General features: G+C 46.9%; 1 protein-coding gene across 1 annotated transcript in view; it reads right to left on the minus strand.

Annotated features, from left to right (window-relative positions):
• Nucleotides 1–4,394: 4,394 nt before the first annotated feature.
• LOC119953769 (myosin-4-like) overlaps nucleotides 4,395–18,501 on the minus strand; it is a 40,284-nt gene continuing 26,177 nt past the window's right edge. The window contains exons 34-41 of the mRNA XM_038778384.1: nucleotides 18,007–18,315; nucleotides 17,568–17,771; nucleotides 17,058–17,183; nucleotides 16,760–16,930; nucleotides 16,503–16,607; nucleotides 16,307–16,402; nucleotides 4,695–4,829; nucleotides 4,395–4,525 (exon numbers count right to left, since the gene is read on the minus strand). Of these exons, the coding sequence (XP_038634312.1) occupies nucleotides 4,508–4,525; nucleotides 4,695–4,829; nucleotides 16,307–16,402; nucleotides 16,503–16,607; nucleotides 16,760–16,930; nucleotides 17,058–17,183; nucleotides 17,568–17,771; nucleotides 18,007–18,315 (1,164 nt within the window). The 3' untranslated portion in view covers nucleotides 4,395–4,507. The remainder of the gene's footprint in view (nucleotides 4,526–4,694; nucleotides 4,830–16,306; nucleotides 16,403–16,502; nucleotides 16,608–16,759; nucleotides 16,931–17,057; nucleotides 17,184–17,567; nucleotides 17,772–18,006; nucleotides 18,316–18,501) is intronic.

The raw sequence follows: 18,501 nt of genomic DNA on the forward strand, positions 1-18,501 counted from the left end.
CACTTGACAAAGGAAGGTTCAGACGTGGAGATAACTTCAACACGTTTATTAAACTATTTACACTTCCACTCGGGTTTGCCACTACTGTTAATCCTTCTATAGCTACTCAGACGGACTAACCAGTCTGCTACAATCCACGTGGTGGGAGTGATATTGAATCAACCCTGTGTCTCTACTCACTGACTGTCTCCACTGGAAAGAGGAAGATCATGTGTGTTGTGTCCTTTAGATATGGGTTGATGTAATGCCCTCCTGTGGTCGTGTCACCTCTGTGTGTATCGTGAATGTCCATTGGTCATGTCCTATCTAACTGTTCTATTGGTTGAGTGTCTGTGTGTCATGTCTCTGGTGCTCCCTCTAGTGTCTAGATAGTCTACATGTACTTACATTAACCCCTTGTGTATTTACAGTGATGCACATCACCACGTGTTGTATATTTCGTACACGTACCAAAAAAGCAGGCAAAACTTTTGATAGCTTTGCAACCGACTTGAGGTTGAAGGCCGAGTCTTGCAATTTCGGTAACCACTGTGCTACCGGGTTGTCCTTGTAGTAGACGATGTGTAACATAGTGGTTAGCACTATGGCTTCACAGTGCCAGAGTCCCAGGTTCCCAGGTTCGATTCCCGACTTGGGTCACTGACTGTGCGGAATCTGCATGTTCTCCCCGTGTCTCCGTGGGTTTCCTCCGGGTGCTCCGGTTTCCTCCTACAAGTCCCAAAGGATGTGCTATTAGGTAATTTGGACATGCTGAATTCTCTGTCTCTGTGTTCCCGAACAGGCGCCGGAAGGTGGCGACTTGGACTTTTCACAGTAACTTCATTGCAGTATTAATGTATGCCTACTTGTGACAATAAAGATTATTATTATAAGAATCACACGTACTGTAAATATTAAACACAATGTGCAACTGGGTAAAAACTGAAAATACCAATAAAAATATATTTGTTTTAAATCAAAGAGGTACGCTTGGTTGATGAAATGTTCCACTACATGTCAATCTCGTCGCTGTGTCGCTTCCAATCTCCAATGACAAGTCGCACCTAATAAAGGCAGGAAAAGGACGTAGTCCTGTAAAATGTAATCCAATGTTTCCGATATTGATGGTTTAACGGTTCCTGCTCTGACTACTACAGTGTGTGGTCAGAATTGAGTGAAGCGAATGGCCTACTTCTGCAGCAGCACAGAATTGTGATTCCACATTCCTTGATGCCGTTTATGCTTAAGAAGCTCCATGAAGGGCACCTGGGTATTGAAAAGTGCAAGCGCAGGGCCAGGGATACAATCTCTTGGCCAGTCATCACCCAAGACATTGCCGGCATGGTTTGTAATGTTGTGTATATAGGTACACCAGTGAAGGGTTAATTATTCCATCTCAGTGTAACTCAAACACTAGAGAGCAACACCAGTTCCCAATATAAATATCAGACCTCAGGGAATGCTGGATAGTTAATGGAGTTAGCAAAGAAGAAGTATTGATCACAGCACAAGGAGTAGTTTAGATTAGAGAGAGAGTTAACACAAAATCATCATTAGTTTATACTAGATTATAGATTACTGTTTAACAGATTCAACCTTACTTTATTAGTAATTATAGCTCAGTAGTGTGCGCGAACTCTATTCAATTAATCGTTATTCAATAAATTAGTTTTGCGTCAAACTAAAGATTGGTAATTTCTTTATCATCAACTCATCAGACCATTCTGGATCAAATGGCAGAGAATAACAACATATTACCACAAAGTATAATATGACATGGTTGACCACTGTGACATTTGTCAGAAATTCTGCTGCAAGCAAAGTAAAAAGTCGATGCATGTGGGTGACCTCATTGCAAGTCCTTGTCAGAAAGTGGGCATGGATCTGTTCCACTTCAATGGGAGAGACTACTTTGTAGTTATTGATTATTTCCTGAACTATCTGAACGTTGCACAGTTGGCAAACTCAACTTCTCGGTGTGTCATCCAACATGCCAAAGCGATTTTGGCCCGGCATGATATACCAACTATTGTCATGTCGGACAATAGGTCTGGTTTCAAAAATCCTGAATGGACTGAATTTGCTCGTTACTATCATTTTAGGCACATCACCTCTCGACCTCTATATCCCCAGTCGAACAGGAAGGCAGAAAAGGGTGTGCACATCATAAAGCAGCTGCTAAAGAAGGCCAGTGATAGCCAAGAAGACATCTATTTCACACTTCTAAGGTATCGTTCAGTGCCACTTGTCAATAAGTTCAGCTGCTTATGAAAAGACAACTACGGATGACCCTGCCTTTCATGGTGGCTCCTCCTGTAGATCGACGACTGGAACAGAACTTGCTTTCTCAAAAGAGGAGGCAGAAAGAGGTGTATGATAGATCCACAAGGAAGCTCCAGCCACTGCATCTAGGTGATACAGTGAGACTTGAAGATGCAAATGGTAATGGATAGTTACAACTGGCAAAGGTTTTGCAACAGGCAGATCCACAGTTGTTTCCGGTGCTTACTTAGGATGATTCAGTCTTGCGCAGGAACCAAAGAGCGCTACTCAATGTGCAATGGCCTTTCGTGCTGAGACCAGCAGAAGAGCTGGTGTGCAATCCCAAACTTGAAGAGGGCACAGACCACCCAACAGAGCCAGTTATTAAAGATGCATCTGCAACAGGGAATGCGGAATTTCAGGAACGCCAGCAACAAATGAAGGTGGTACACGTTTGCCGATTCCGCCATCACTCAGGAGGTCAACCAGATTAGGGCGCAAGCCTGACAGACTAAACTTGCAATAAAATGTATCAAGCATATGTTTAAAGCCATCATGCATATCAGGTTAATTAAAGAACTGTCATGTTTGTAAATATTAATGCCTCCAAAGGAAGGGGCATGTAGTGTTATGCATGCACACATAAATGTATATAGTTGTAATAATGTATATATTTGTATATCAATGCACATGACTATTGGTAAGACCTCAGGCCAGAAGATGGTGTCAGACATCCATCGCGTGACTGGAGTGAACCGCCAGTTGGTAGCAGGACAGGATAGTCGCACTTGGAGTAGCTCCAGGAGAATTCAAGTAATTTTGTCTGTATAGTAATCTGTTAGTTACCTTTCCATGCATTTGCCAATAAATCATTGTTCCAGGTAAACAACTAATAATAATCTTTATTATTGTCACAAGTAGGCTTACAATAACACTGCAATGAAGTTACTGTGAAAATCCCTGAGTCGCCACACTCCGGCACCTGTTCAGGTACACTGAGGGAGAATTCAGAATGTCCAAATTACCTCACAGCACATCTTTTGGGACTTGTGGGAGGAAACAGGAGCACCTGGAGGAAACCCACGCAGACACGGGGAGAACGTGCAGTCTCCGTACACTGACACAAGCTGGGAATCAAACCTGGGACCTGGCACTGTGAAGCAACAGTGCTAACCACTGTGCTACCGTGCCGCCCATAGATGTTCTGTGTATATCATTATAACAGTAGGATCACAGAACACAACAGTTTCCTGTTGCACTTTAATCTCAATTTGTTTAATCTTCCAAGGAAGATGAGCTATGCATGCCATTCCTATCTCCTGCCTCACAATGGGTCAAGCATGTAATTGAACTATCTCATTGGTTGGCAGCCTTCCATCATTTTGTTTATTATTTTACCTCCCAATCTTTGTTTCCAATCTACCTGAGCCAGTTTCCTTTCCCCCTCATGGAATTTATCCCTCTTCGGTGTGGCAACTTCATATTAGAGTCCTTCTGGTCTGTTCCCATAATTTCAAGCAGTACTAAACAGGGGAATCAGTAGCCGGCATCCTTTGTTCTTGTAATCAGTAAGCCTCTTCTGGTCAGGGTTCTTCAGTAATAGCAAGCAATAATGAAAGGTAAGGCATTTTTATACAGCTTGAGGCTGTCTTTAACATTGCCTGGGCCTTCAAGTTGTGGCACATGCTGCCTGTGGGTACAGAATAATTTTCACCCCATAATTTCAATAGTATAATAGAGATATGTTAGTTTCTTGATTGGCAACAATTTCATGTGCACCATGATAATAGATGTTCCTTTCTATAGTCACACCAAACTTTTTTCACAACATAATTTTGTTGGATTTTTCTGTGCAGCATTTTTGTTCCTAGAAAGATTATCTTTTTTTCATTAATTTAAGTTACCTAATCCTTTTTTCCAATTAAGGGTCAATTTAGTGTGGCCAATCCAATTACCTACACAGCATTAGGTTGTGGGGGTGAAACCCACACAAACATGGTGACATGTAAATTCCACACAGACAGTGATCTGGGGCTGGGTTTGAACCTGGGTCCGCGGTGTTGAGGCAGCAGTGCTAACCACTGTGCCACTGTGCTGCCCTACCTAGAATAATTATCAAGCCAACTAACGAACAGACAAAGATGACAAAGAAAGATTTTTCAGAGATGCGCTTTTATTTCTACAGACAGAACTATCTTTATAAAACTATGTTACAAAGAAATACACATTTTGTGGATATCTTCTTTGGACCATTTCAAATTGTTATCTACTCTTCAGCGGAGGTCTAATGCATAAAAAGAAAATGCAAATGGTTAAATCAATAAAATGAAAAGGTTGCATTTAAAATACCATTTATTTCAGGCAAACAACGGAGATCTTTACCAATACTTTTAGTCAATGTTTATTAAGCTCCACTATTTATTCCATTTTGAAATCAGCTACATCGAGCATACCTTTATACTTATGTCACGGCTTTTACTTCTAAGTTTGTTGACTTGAGACTCTGCAATGTCAGCACGTTCCTCGGCTTCCTCCAGTTCATGCTGCACCTTCCTGAACTTGGACAGGTGAATATTGGCCTGTTCCTCCTAAAGGGGATATAGCAGGTTGCAGGTTAGAATATTGGTTGTAGGAGAATGTAGCTGTTCACCTGGATAATTAAAGTGTGAATCATTCACAAATGTTTTGACAAAGATATTTGTGTTCTCATGCTGTGATCCATATATTTTGAAATCTATAGTCCAATCATTTACACGCTGCACCAGCTTTTCATTCTTTGCGAGAATAGACTGAATCATGAATTTGTTTATCACATTGCTTTCTTATATCTGGGACCTGAATTTGAAACCAGCCTAAATTTGATGGAAGACTCTATGAATTGATAGGGCATTGCTTTGTGCAGTGTGTTTTAATAGTTACATTATATCTGGGACTTCAGTCTCCAATCAGTTGACGAAGGAGAACATTTTTATTTTCTGAGCAGTGGGATCCTCGTCCCAGCAGCTGACCAGTGGGGTTTCCAATTTTGACTACAACAGGAAAATCCGTGGGCAATAGTGCGCTGCCAGTGAAGCAGACGATCCCGCTGACGGAGAATCCCGCCCCATGTGTAAATCTTTACAACTCCATGGTCGAGGGAATAGAACAGGTTTGCCAGGTGTCAGTGGTGGGGTGCCAGGCTGACACTGCCAGGGTACCCAGATGGCACCAGCAGTTCCAGGGCACCACAATGCCCAACGGGCATGCTGCTGGGGGCTTCCAATCCCCTTGGAGACCCCCACGAGTGTCATTCTGCCTGGTCCCCATTTGTGGGGACTAGCACCAAACAACGCTCGCCCGAGGTCCCCAAGGTAACGGGATTGAATCCCAAAGCCACAGGTACCTCGGGAATCTGCACATTAGAGGAAGGCTTACTGCCTCACTCTAAAATGCAGATTGCCAAAATCTGATCCCACCCATTGTGGGCGGGATTAACGTTGCAACGATTCAACGCAATCTCGCGAGGCATTACGAGCTGGGTAGATCTTGGGAGCAGGGTCTCCCGTCTTTCACCAGCCCGCTGCACCACTGAGAGATTCTTTTCTGGCATAGCATGACCAGAAGATTGTTCCCTAAGTGTTGACACCGGGGCAGGATTCGTGGCCTTCCATAACAGCAAAAGTGGAGCCGAACCTGGACCGATTCAATGGCTAGAGGGATTAGCACCAGCGCCTCGTGGAACACATTCAATTCCAATGAGAAACAGAGCAGGATTCACTGGGTCCATGATTGACACTCTGGAGACTGAGCGCGCCTATACAGCTGATGGGTTGGCTGGGCCCAGAGGGCATCTAGGGGGTGCATTGGGGGGGGGGACCCATACGACCCGTGGCCCTAAGTTCACAGTGGGTAATCAGTGGCATCCACAGCTGCATGGCTGCCTTGCAGGTGGCAACAATGGTGCTCTGCGCCCGCTCACCCCGACCCCACAGCCCATCTCCTGGCCACCTCCCGCTACTCCCCAAGCCTGCTCGGCCAGCGGCACACCCGTCAACAAACTATGGAAATGTTGGACACTTTCTGTACCCCCTCTCCCTCATCAGCCACGGTTTCGTAATTTTTAAAAGCACAGGTTAACCTCGCCGTTGGGAAATCAGCCCACCTGGGGCAGAGAATCGCCGAGGCCCCAGAGAATACATGGTCGGGCCTGCTGATAATATGCGAAAGGTGTTTACTGTACGTGTGTTCTGGAACGCATTGACACCACCTATGAGGCGACAGAGAATTGCAATTTGGCGTCAAACCGGCGCCCGGCGCAATTTCTATGTCGGAACTGATTCTCCGCCCAATCACGTTTCTTGATTCCGGCACTGGCCGACGGATTATCCCGCCCAGAATTTTTTTAGCACTGAGAAGCTGAACTCTGAGATCAGGGCCGGGATTCTCCCCTACCCGGCGGGGCGGGAGTCCCGGCGTGATAGAGTGGGGTGAACCACTCCAGCGTCGGGCCGCCCCAAAGGTGCGGAAGTCTCCGCACCTTTAGGGGCTAGGCCCGCGGAGGAGTGGTGGGCGCTCCGCCGGCTGGCGTGGACGGCATTTGGCGCCACGACAGCCGGGGCCGAAAGGACTTGGCCGCCCAGCGTAAGTCCGTGCATGTGCCGGAGCGTCAGCGGCTGCTGATGTCATCCCCACGCATGCGCAGGGGAGGGGGTCACTTCTGCCTCCGCCATGGTAAAGACCATGGCGAAGGTGGAAGGAAAAGAGTGCCCCCACGGCACAGGCCCACCTGCCGATCGGTGGGCTCCGATCGCGGGCCAGGCCACTGTGGGGGCACCCCCCGGGGCTAGATCGCCCCGCGCGCCCCACAGGATCACGGAGCCCGCCCGCGCCGCCAGTCAGGTAGGTGTTTTGATTCCCATCGGAGGGAGAGGCTTGACAGCGGTGGGACTTTGGCCCATCGCGTGCCGGAGAATCGCTGGGGGGGGGGGGGGGGGGGGGCGCCGACCGGCGCGGCGCGATTCCCGCCCCCGCCGAATCTCTGGTGGCTAAGAATTCAGGACACGGTGGGGGCGGGTTTGATGCCGGCCCCCGGCAATTCTCCGCCCCGGCAGGGGATCAGAGAATCCCGCCCCAGGTTGGATTTTGAAAGGGTACCCTGATCTCTAAGTGAGCTTCTGAGTTTCCGATACCCCCACCCATAGGCAATGTCACCCCCCACACACAGGGGCACTACTCCACACCCCCCCAAGTGAGGATACCCCGCTACTGAGCCCCTTGGGGCCCCCCGCACACTTAGCCACCTTAGAACACCCTTCCCTTCCAGGGCCCCCAGCCGTCACCCTCCCAGATCTCCCAGAGGTCCCTACTTACCTGCCCTGCACACCCTCACTCTTCAAACCCCCCTCCACCCTTCTTTCATGAGCATGGCCGCCCTCAGGCCCTAACCCTTGGCAGTGCCAATCTGGCTCTTGGGTACTCTTGTACTGCCACCCTGGCACCACGGCAGTGCTCCAGCCAGCTTGGTGCTACCCAGACACCTTGGCAGTGGTGGCCGTGCCATCGTGCCAGCTGGCAGTGCCAAGGTGCCCACTTTCCAAGGGGAGGGTTGGTGGGCCACCCTACACTGATCCCACCACTCAGGCATCTCTGATAGCACAGAAGACACCCCAGGTGCCAGTCCGCCTGGTCCACGTTCATGTGGACTAGCACTGATCGGCGCCTGGCTGCAGTCTGCCTGGGGAGAGCGGAGAATCGAGGAAGGCCGGTGTATCCCAGGTGAGTAGGTATTAAGTAGGCTTAAAACCTACTTCTGGGAGCACCTCTTTTGGGCAAAGTTCAAACCCAACGCCTCATGGGACGTGGCTGAATCCCACGAGGCACGGAGGCTGCCGGGAAGCTCGTGAGAGGGCTCTCCCTGGATTCACCGGCCATGTTGAATGAAAGGTGAAAAATTTCAGATTCATGATAGGTCACTCAAATCTTCTCCTGCTCAGTCTATGGTGTTAACAAAGAGGTAATAATGAGATATGTCTCAAAGCACTTCAGTATAATATCTCTCTCTCAACCTTTCTACACCTTTACAGTGCATAGGGTCAGACTAACGTCTGGTTCTGTAGCTATTTATTCCTCAAACAGATCGCTAGCCTATCACCAGGGGCGTTTTTCTTGTCGTGCACTACACCGCAAGCATAGCCACACAGACAAATTAAGTGGCAAATTAGCGTAGCTGGGCGACATTGGTTAGCACTGCTGTCTCATGTGGACCCGAGTTTGATCCCGGCCCTGATTCGTTGTCCGTGTGGAGTTTGCATATTTTCCCCGTGTCAGCATGGGTCTCACCCCACAACCCAAAGATGTGCAGGTAGGTGGATTGGCCATGCTAAATTGCCCCTTAATTGGAAAAATAAAAAATAAAATAATTTAGCGTAACAAATCCACCTAACCTGCGCATCTTTGGACTGTGGAAGGAAACCGGAGCACCCAGAGGAACCCACACAGATACGGAGAACGTTCAAACTCCGCACTGAAAATCCTCAGGCCAGAATCAAACCAGGAGAATCGAGGGAGGCTGGCGTATCCCGGGTGATAGATCTTAAGTATGTTTAACACCTACTTCCGGGAGCAGTTTGGTCCCACACCTTTTGGGCTGAGTTCGGAACATAACGCCTCGCGGGACTTGGGTCAATCCCACGAGGCTCAAAAACTGCCAGGTAGCCTGCAAGATGGTTCTCCCGGGATTCACCGGCCACGTTGTGTTCTCGCTTGAGCACAATGTGGCAAGAGAATTACACCCAAGTACTAACCAGTGTCACCATGCTGTCCTGAGTATAAGATGGTGAATATTAATCTTTTCTTGATGATGAAGGTATTGTCATCGGACTAGTAATCCAGAGAACCAGGGCAGAAGGTGAAATGTGAATGCAATAAAAATCTGGGATTTAAAAAGTCTAATAATTACCATTGTTGATTGTAATAAAAACCCATCTGGTTCACTAATGGCCCTTAAGGAAGGAAATCTGCCATCCTTATCTGGCCTGGCCAACATGTGGCTCCAGGTCCACAGCAATGCAGACTCAGTTCAAGGTCAATTAGGATGGGCAATAACCGCTGGAGGAGCCAGTCACACCCACATCTGATAAATAATAATAAGACCAGGGCGGCGTTGAGGACCCGGGTTTGAATCCCGGCCCTGGGTCACTGCCGTGTGGAGTTTGCACATTCTCCCTGTGTCTGCGTGGATTTCACCCCCACACCCCACAAAGATGTGCAGGGTAGGTGGATTGACCATGCTAAATTGCCCCTTAATTGGAAAAAAAAATAATTGGGTACTCTAAATTTATTTTAAAAAACAAGGACTTCCGGTTGCGGCTATAGATAGAGATAGAGAAATACAGCACAGAACAGGCCCTTCGGCCCACGATGTTGCGCCGAACTTTTGTCCTAGGTTAATCATAGAATTTTGGACAATTTGTCATGGCCAATCCACCCAACCTGCACATCTTTGGACTGTGGGAGGAAACCGGAGTACCCGGAGGAAACCCACGCAGTCACGGGGAGGATGTGCAGACTCCACACAGACAGTGACCCAAGTCGAAATCGAACTTGGGACCCTGGAGCTGTGAAGCAATTGTGCTATCCACAATGCTACCGTGCTGCCCTTAAGAAGTTAACCTACACTCCCTTATTCTACCCTAATCCAAGTACCTATCCAATAGCCGCTTGAAGGTCCATAAATTTTCCGACTCAACTACTACCACAGGCAGTGCATTCCATGCCCCCACTACTCTCTGGGTAAAGAACCTACCTCTGACATCCCCTCTATATCTTCCACCATTTATCTTAAATTTATGTCCCCTTGTAATGGTGTGTTCCACCCGGGGAAAAAGTCTCTGACTGTCTACTCTATCTATTCCCCTGATCATCTTATAAACCTCTATCAAGTCGCCCCTCATCCTTCTCCGTTCTAATGAGAAAAGGCCTAACACCCTCAATCTTTCCTCGTATGACCTACTCTCCATTCCAGGCAACATCCTGGTAAATCTCCTTTGCACCTTTTCCAAAGCTTCCACATCCTTCCTAAAATGAGGTGACCAGAACTGCACACAGTACTCCAAATGTGGCCTGACCAAGGTTTTGTACAGCTGCATCATCACCTCACGGCTCTTAAATTCAATCCCTCTGCTAATGAACGCTAGCACACCATAGGCCTTCTTCACAGCTCTATCCACTTGAGTGGCAACTTTCAAAGAACAATGAACATAGACCCCAAGATCTCTCTGCTCCTCCACATTGCCAAGAACCCTACCATTAACCCTGTATTCCGCATTCAGATTTGTCCTTCCAAAATGGACAACCTCACACTTGTCAGGGTTAAACTCCATCTGCCACTTCTCAGCCCAGCTCTGCATTCTATCTATGTCTCTTTGAAGCCGACAACAGCCCTCCTCACTATCCACAACTCCACCAATCTTCGTATCATCTGCAAATTTACTGACCCACCCTTCAACTCCCTCATCCAAGTCGTTAATGAAAATCACAAACAGCAGAGGACCCAGAACTGATCCCTGCGGTACGCCACTGATAACTGGGCTCCAGGCTGAATATTTGCCATCCACCACAACTCTCTGTCTTCTATCGGTTAGCCAGTTTGTTATCCAACTGGCCAAATTTCCCACTATCCCATGCCTCCTTACTTTCTGCATAAGCCTACCATGGGGAACCTTATCAAATGCCTTACTAAAATCCATGTACACTACATCCACTGCTTTACCTTCATCCACATGCTTGGTCACCTCCTCAAAGAATTCAATAAGACTTGTAAGGCAAGACCTACCCCTCACAAATCCGTGCTGACTATCCCTAATCAAGCAATGCCTTTCCAGATGCTCAGAAATCCTATCCCTCAGTACCCTTTCCATTACTTTGCCTACCACCGAAGTAAGACTAACTGGCCTGTAATTCCCAGGGTTATCCCTATTCCCTTTTTTGAACAGGGGCACGACATTCGCCACTCTCCAATCCTCTGGTACCACCCCTGTTGACAGCGAGGACGAAAAGATCATTGCCAACGGCTCTGCAATTTCATTTCTTGCTTCCCAGAGAATCCTTGGATATATCCCGTCAGGCCCGGGGGACTTGTCTATCCTCAAGTTTTTCAAAACGCGCAACACATCTTCCTTCCTGACAAGTATCTCCTCAAGCTTATCAGTCTGCTTCACGCTGTCCTCTCCAACAATATGGCCCCTCTCATTTGTAAATACTGAAGAAAAATACTTGTTCAAGGCCTCTCCTATCTCTTCAGACTCAATACACAATCTCCCGCTACTGTCCTTAATCGGACCTACTCTCACTCTAGTCATTCTCATATTTCTCACGTATGTGTAAAAGGCCTTGGGGTTTTCCTTGATCCTACCCGCCAAAGATTTTTCATGCCCTCTCTTAGCTCTCCTAATCCCTTTCTTCAGTTCCCTCCTGGCTATCTTGTATCCCTCCAGCGCACTGTCTGAACCTTGTTTCTTCAGCCTTACATAAGTCTCCTTCTTCCTCTTAACAAGACATTCAACCTCTCTTGTCAACCATGGTTCCCTCACTCGACCATCTCTTCCCTGCCTGACAGGGACATACATATCAAAGACACGCAGTACCTGATCCTTGAACAAGTTCCACATTTCACTTGTGTCCTTCCCTGACAGCCTATGTTCCCAACTTCTGCACTTCAATTCTTGTCTGACAGCATTGTATTTACCCTTCCCCCAATTATAAACCTTGCCCTGTTGCTCGCACCTATCCCTCTCCATTACTAAAGTGAAAGTCAGAGAATTGTGGTCACTACCTCCAAAATGCTCCCCCACTAACAAATCTATCACCTGCCCTGGTTCATTACCAAGTACTAAATCCAATATGGCCTCCCCTCTGGTCGGACAATCTACATACTGTGTTAGAAAAGCTTCCTGGACACACTGCACAAACACTACCCCATCCAAACTATTTGATCTAAAGAGTTTCCACTCAATGTTTGGGAAGTTGAAGTCGCCCATGACTACTACCCTGTGACTTCTGCACCTTTCCAGAATCTGTTTCCCAATCTGTTCCTCCACATCTCTGCTGCTATTGGGGGGCCTATAGAACACTCCCAACAAGGTGACTGCTCCTTTCCTATTTCTAACTTCAACCCATATTACCTCAGTAGGCAGATCCCCCTCGAACTGCCTTTCTGCAGCTGTTATACTATCTCTAATTAACAATGCCACCCCCCCACCTCTTTTACCATCCTCCCTAATCTTGTTGAAACATCTATAACCAGGGACCTCCAACAACCATTTCTGCCCCTCTTCTATCCAAGTTTCCGTGATGGCCACCACATCGTAGTCCCAAGTACCGATCCATGCATTAAGTTCACCCACCTTATTCCTGATGCTTCTTGCATTAAAGTATACACACTTCAACCCATCTCCTTTCCTGCAAGTACTCTCCTTTGTCATTGTTACCTTCCCCACTGCATCACTACGTGCTTTGGCGTCCTGACTATCGTCTACCTTAGTTGCTGGACTACAGATCCGGTTCCCATTCCCCTGCCAAATTAGTTTAAACCCTCCCGAAGAGTACTAGAAAACCTCCCCCCCAGGATATTGGTGCCCCTCTGGTTCAGATGCAACCCGTCCTGCTTGTACAGGTCCCACCTTCCCCAGAATGCGCTCCAATTATCCAAATACCTGAAGCCCTCCCTCCTACACCATTCCTGCAGCCACGTGTTCAACTGCACTCTCTCCCTATTCCTAGCCTCGCTATCACGTGGCACCGGCAACAAACCAGAGATGACAACTCTGTCTGTCCTGGCCCTTAACTTCCAGCCTAACTCCCTAAACTTGTTTATTACCTCCACACCCTTTTTCCTACCTACATCGTTGGTACCAATGTGCACCACGACTTCTGGCTGCTCACCCTCCCCCTTCAGGATCCTGAAGACACGATCAGAGACATCCCTGGCCCTGGCACCCGGGAGGCAACATACCTTTCGGGAGTCTCGCTCGCGACCACAGAATCTCCTATCTATTCCCCTAACCATTGAATCTCCTATTACTATTGCTTTTCTATGCTCCCCCCTTCCCTTCTGAGCCCCAGAGCCAGACTCAGTGCCAGAGACCTGGCCGCTGGGGCCTTCCCCCGGTAGGTCATCCCCCCCAACAGCATCCAAAACGGTATACTTGTTTTGAAGGGGAATGGCCACGAGGGATCCCTGCACTGTCTGCCTGTTAGTTTTCTTTCCCCTGACTGTAACCCAGCTACTCTTGTCCAGTACCTTTGGTGTGGCTACCTCCCTGTAACTCTTCTCTATGACCCCCTCTGCCTCCCGGATGATCCGAAGTTCATCCAGCTCCAGCTCCAGTACCTTAACACGGTCTCTGAGGAGCTGGAGTTGGGTGCACTTCCCGCAGGTATAGTCAGCGGGGACACCAGTGGTATCCCTCACCACCCACATCCTACAGGAGGAGCATGCAACTGCCCTAGCCTCCATCCCCTCTTACTTTACAGAATTAGCTGCCCTGTGGACCAACTGGACCTCCGCCCTCCGACTCTGCTCCCAGTCAGCTGTACTCTAAACTCCTGGTTCCCTTCACGCTCTTTGATAAATATAGGAAATTAAATGAAAGGAGTACCTTACTCCCTCCTCACCTAACTCCCTCAGTCACCAAACTCTCACTGTAGCACTCAAATGCCACAAGCTCAGCACTCCCTCAGTCACCAAACTCTCACTGTAGCACTCAAATGCCACAAGCTCAGCACTCCCTCAGTCACCAAACTCTCACTGTAGCACTCAAATGCCACAAGTTCAGCACTCAGTGCAAACAAAGTCTGCACTGTATCTAGCCCCTATTTATACTGTGACTCTAGCTTCTAAAAACTGGCCTAATGCAATTAACTAATTAACAAGCTCCAGCTGCAAGTAAGTCCAAGTAGAACCTTGTTTAAAGCTGATTCAAAATTCACCTTCTTATAGACCAAACAGCAACTTTTAAGTTAATTAACTAAATAAAAGAAATACTAGACTTTAAATAACCCTTTTACTCCCTCAGTCACCAAACTCTCACTGTAGCACTCAAATGCCACAAGCTCAGCACTCAGTGCAAAAAAAAAACGATGCGGAGCTAAGTCGCACGTTCGGCAGCTCCCGCTAGCATAGGACTTTTGGGCTCTTTTTAGGGCCCGCTACGGCACTTGTTTGACTTTTCCCGGTGTGAAAAGGGTGAGAAGGGTGTTCCTGGAGCAGGGCAGGGATGGGGGGGGGGGGGGGGGGTTGGCGCTGCCTAACCTCTGTGGGTACTACTGGGCCGCTAACGTGGCGATGATACGTAGGTGGGTAATGGAGGGGGAGGGGGCGGCATGGAAGAGGTTGGCGATGGCGTCCTGTGTGGGCACGAGTCTGGACGTGCTGGTGATGGCGCTGCTACTGCTTCCCCCAACGAGGTATACTACAAGCCCGGTGGTGGCGGCTGCCCTCAACATTTGGGGGCAATGGAGGTGGCATGGGGGGAGGTGAGGGCTTCAGTGTGGTCCCCGATATGGGGGAACCACCGGTTTGTCCCAGGGAGAATGGACGGAGGGTTTCTGAGCTGGCACAGGGCAGGTATTAGGCGGTTGGGGGGCCTATTTGTAGATGGGAAGTTTGCGACTCTGTGGGAGCTGGAGCAGAGGTTTGGCCTCACCCCAGGGAACACCTTCAGATACATGCAGGTAAGGGTGTTTGGCAGGCGGCAGGTGGCGGAGTTCCCACTGTTGCCGTCAAGAGGGATTCAGGACAGGGTGCTCTCGGGGATGTGGGTTGGAGAGGGGAGGATTTCGGCAACCTATCAAGTGATGCAGAAGGGGGAGGAGGTCTCGGTGGAAGAGCTGAAAGGTAAGTGGGAGGAGGAGTTAGGAGAGGAGATCGACGAGGGGACGTGGTGGATGCCCTGGGGAGGGTGAATTCCTCCTCCTCGCGCAAGGCTCAGCGTAATTCAATTTAAGGTGCTGCATAGGGCGCACATGACTGGGGCACGGCTGAGCTGGTTCTTTGGGAGAGAGGACAGGTGTGTCAGGTGTTCAGGGAGCCCAGCAAACCGCACCCACATGTTCTGGGCGTGTTTTTGGAGGGGCGTCACGGAAACGCTGTCAAGGGTGGTTGGTTCCAGGGTTGGGGGCTCGCAATATTTAGGGTAGCAGTGGACCGTGAGTGCAGGAGGTGAAAGAGGCCGGTATTCTGGCCTTTGCGTCCCTGGTAGCCCGGCGCAGGATTCTTCTACAGTGGAAGGATGCGATGCCCCCGGGCGTAGAATCCTGGGTCAACGATATGGCTGGGTTTATCAAACTGGAGAGGGTCAAATTTGCCTTAAGGGGGTCGGTGCAAGGGTTCTTCCGGCGGTGGCAACTGTCTCTAGACTTCCTGGCGGAGCGTTAGGTGATGGTCAGCAACAGCAGCAACCCGGGGGGGGGGTTTCAGGGTGGGTGGGCGGGTGAGGGTTCGTTTGTTTTTCTTTATTGGGCGTGTATATTTGCTTTCCTGTTAATTATTTCTGTTAACTTATTATTTGTGTATGTTCTTATTTCTTTCTGTTCTTGTTGGTAAAAATTTGTGAAAACTTGAATAAAAATTATTTTTTTTAAAAACAAAACAAAAACATAATTATAATGATTAATTAATATGCTGAGTGCATTTTAGGGGTATCTTATGTCGAGAAAGTTTTCATGAATTTGACAATTCAGTTAATAATGACAGCGATGATTCTGTACCTTAGTTCTGGATTTGGATCCTAAGTAAATAGATTGAAGTTTATAAGGCTGAATATGTTCTTATTGAACAGGGTACGATACATAAATCAGTGAAAAGAGATGGCCTGTTAAACTAAATGACCTAAACGAAACTAAATGATTTGTGTATAAACAGATTTTTGATGTTCCTGATTTGCCTTTAGGGTAGATTGCATGAGTATTTCTTGATCTTATACTACAGAATAAAAGCTCAAATATTTGAAGTCTAAATTCAATTTTATGAAATAATTATCAAAAAGCATTTTGAAGAATAAATGCAACAAAATCCTTGGTTACTTACAGTGTCCTCACATTGCCTCTTGTAAGCCTTAACTTTCATCTGCAGCTTGTCAACTAAGTCCTGCAGTCTAAGAACATTTTTCCTGTCTTCCTCAGACTGTAAATAATGCAAAAGAGGCAACAGTTATATTGATATTTTGTGAAATTACCGGTTCCCACAATGATGTTCCCTCTCCAAATAATGAACTTGTAAATACCTGATAAGTCAGTTCCTTGACTCTTCTTTCATATTTGCGAACACCTTTGACAGCTTCAGAACTTCGTTTCTGCTCACCTTCCAGTTCATTTTCCAGCTCACGCACCTAAACCAATCACCAGGTGGCATTTATTATTTTATATGCACGCAAGATTCATACTGCTGCAAAATTATTATGATTCTCATTTTGTAGCCAAAATCTCAACATATTCACAAACCTTTTCAAGCATCATGTGATAGTACAATTGTGCTGCTTACCCTAGCCTCCAGTTTCTGGAGCTGTTTCTTTCCTCCTTTCATTGCGAGCTGCTCAGCCTCATCCAGGCGCTGCTGCAGGTCCTTCACCGTCACCTCGAGGTTCTTCTTCATTCGTTCAAGGTGAGCACTAGTATCCTGTTCCTTCTTCAACTCTTCAGCCATCATGGCAGCCTTAGAACCGTGAAGTAATGGGGCAAATAATTATTCAAGCTCAAACTTGAAATGGTACCAACAAAGTCATTGAAGTGTGACAAATCATTTGTGAAAATATTAACAAAGAAGTTAACTTGTGGCTTACATCTGTGATAGCCTTCTTTGCTTTTTCTTCGGCATTCCTCGATTCCTGAATTGTTTCCTCCATTTCAGTTTGAAGATGGTTCAGGTCAGCATCCAGCTTCTTTTTGGTGTTGATGAGACTTGTGTTCTGCAGGAGACATCCGTTTGCAAAATCATGTTTGTAGGATTTGTAAATTGCAAAAATAACAGACTGTTTCCTCAATATTAAGCCCCATGACTGAGCAAATGGAAATCCAATTAAAAATTTACTTTCGGTTTTCCAGAATTTGGAAATTAGACATGAAAGGTTGGCATATGCTGCAGTCTTCTGTTACTGATGTTCTTTCACACTAGCCAGCCAGGTTGCCTAGTTAATCGGGTTCCAGGTGGGAAATGGATCTAACACTGTTAATGAGTTCCTGCCATTAATTTCAACAGAATTACCTCGCCCTGGCCCTATCAGCTTCCTCAGCAAACCTAGGCCTCAGCCGCACGCTTCCAGTTTCAAACTTGCATTAGTGTCTGTACAAACCTGTGAGTGCAGCAGCTGTACTCTCTCAGTGACATCAACTAGCTCCTGTTCAGCAATTTTGCGAGATCTATCTGTCTGTTCCAGTGCTGCTCTTATTTCTTCAATCTCAGCCTGCTGCAAGCCACTTCTGCGCTCAACCATGGCCAATTGCTCCTTCAAATCTTCCTGGCTTCTGAGAGAATCATCCAGGTGTAACTGGGTATCCTATTTGGATAGCAGAAATATATTGAAAGCAGGTATTTCAGTAAACTGTAATATTTATATTATAAATTAGAATCATTTGTTTGTTTTCGTAAAATCTTAAGTACTTTATCCTAAAATTGCTGGTTATGTCATAGATAAATGCATTACATTTACTTTATTGACAGGAGATTGCACAATATTTAGAAGGAGATTAAAATTAACAATAAATCAAAGACAAATGTTCTATTAAACAGACCTTTAATTGACCCTGCAGGTTTCTGAGATGTTTCTGAGCTTCAGAAGCCTGACGGTTCGCATGTCCCAACTGAATCTCCATTTCATTCAGATCTCCTTCCATTTTCTTTTTGATTCTTAAAGCATCATTTCTACTCCTGATTTCTGAGTCCAAGGCACTTTGCATTGTTTCTACAACCCTCTGGTGGTTCCTCTTCAACTGGTCAATCTCCTCATCTTTCTCTGCAATTTTCCTATCAATTTCAGATTTTATTTGGTTCATTTCTAGTTGAATACGGAGGATCTTGCTCTCTTCATGTTCCAGAGAAGCCTATAATTTTTCAACATTTCACACATTATTGTCATAAAAGCTGCTTGTACTCTCAATGATGACAGTGTACATTAATTTCATCTATTCTTTTAGACTGTTACATTGTTGAAACATAGAAATATAGGAAATGGAGTAAGTCATTTAGTCCCTGAACCATGTTCTGCCATTCAATGAGATGATGACTGA

This window comes from Scyliorhinus canicula, chromosome 18, assembly GCF_902713615.1.
Source record: "Scyliorhinus canicula chromosome 18, sScyCan1.1, whole genome shotgun sequence".
NCBI lineage: Eukaryota > Metazoa > Chordata > Chondrichthyes > Carcharhiniformes > Scyliorhinidae > Scyliorhinus > Scyliorhinus canicula.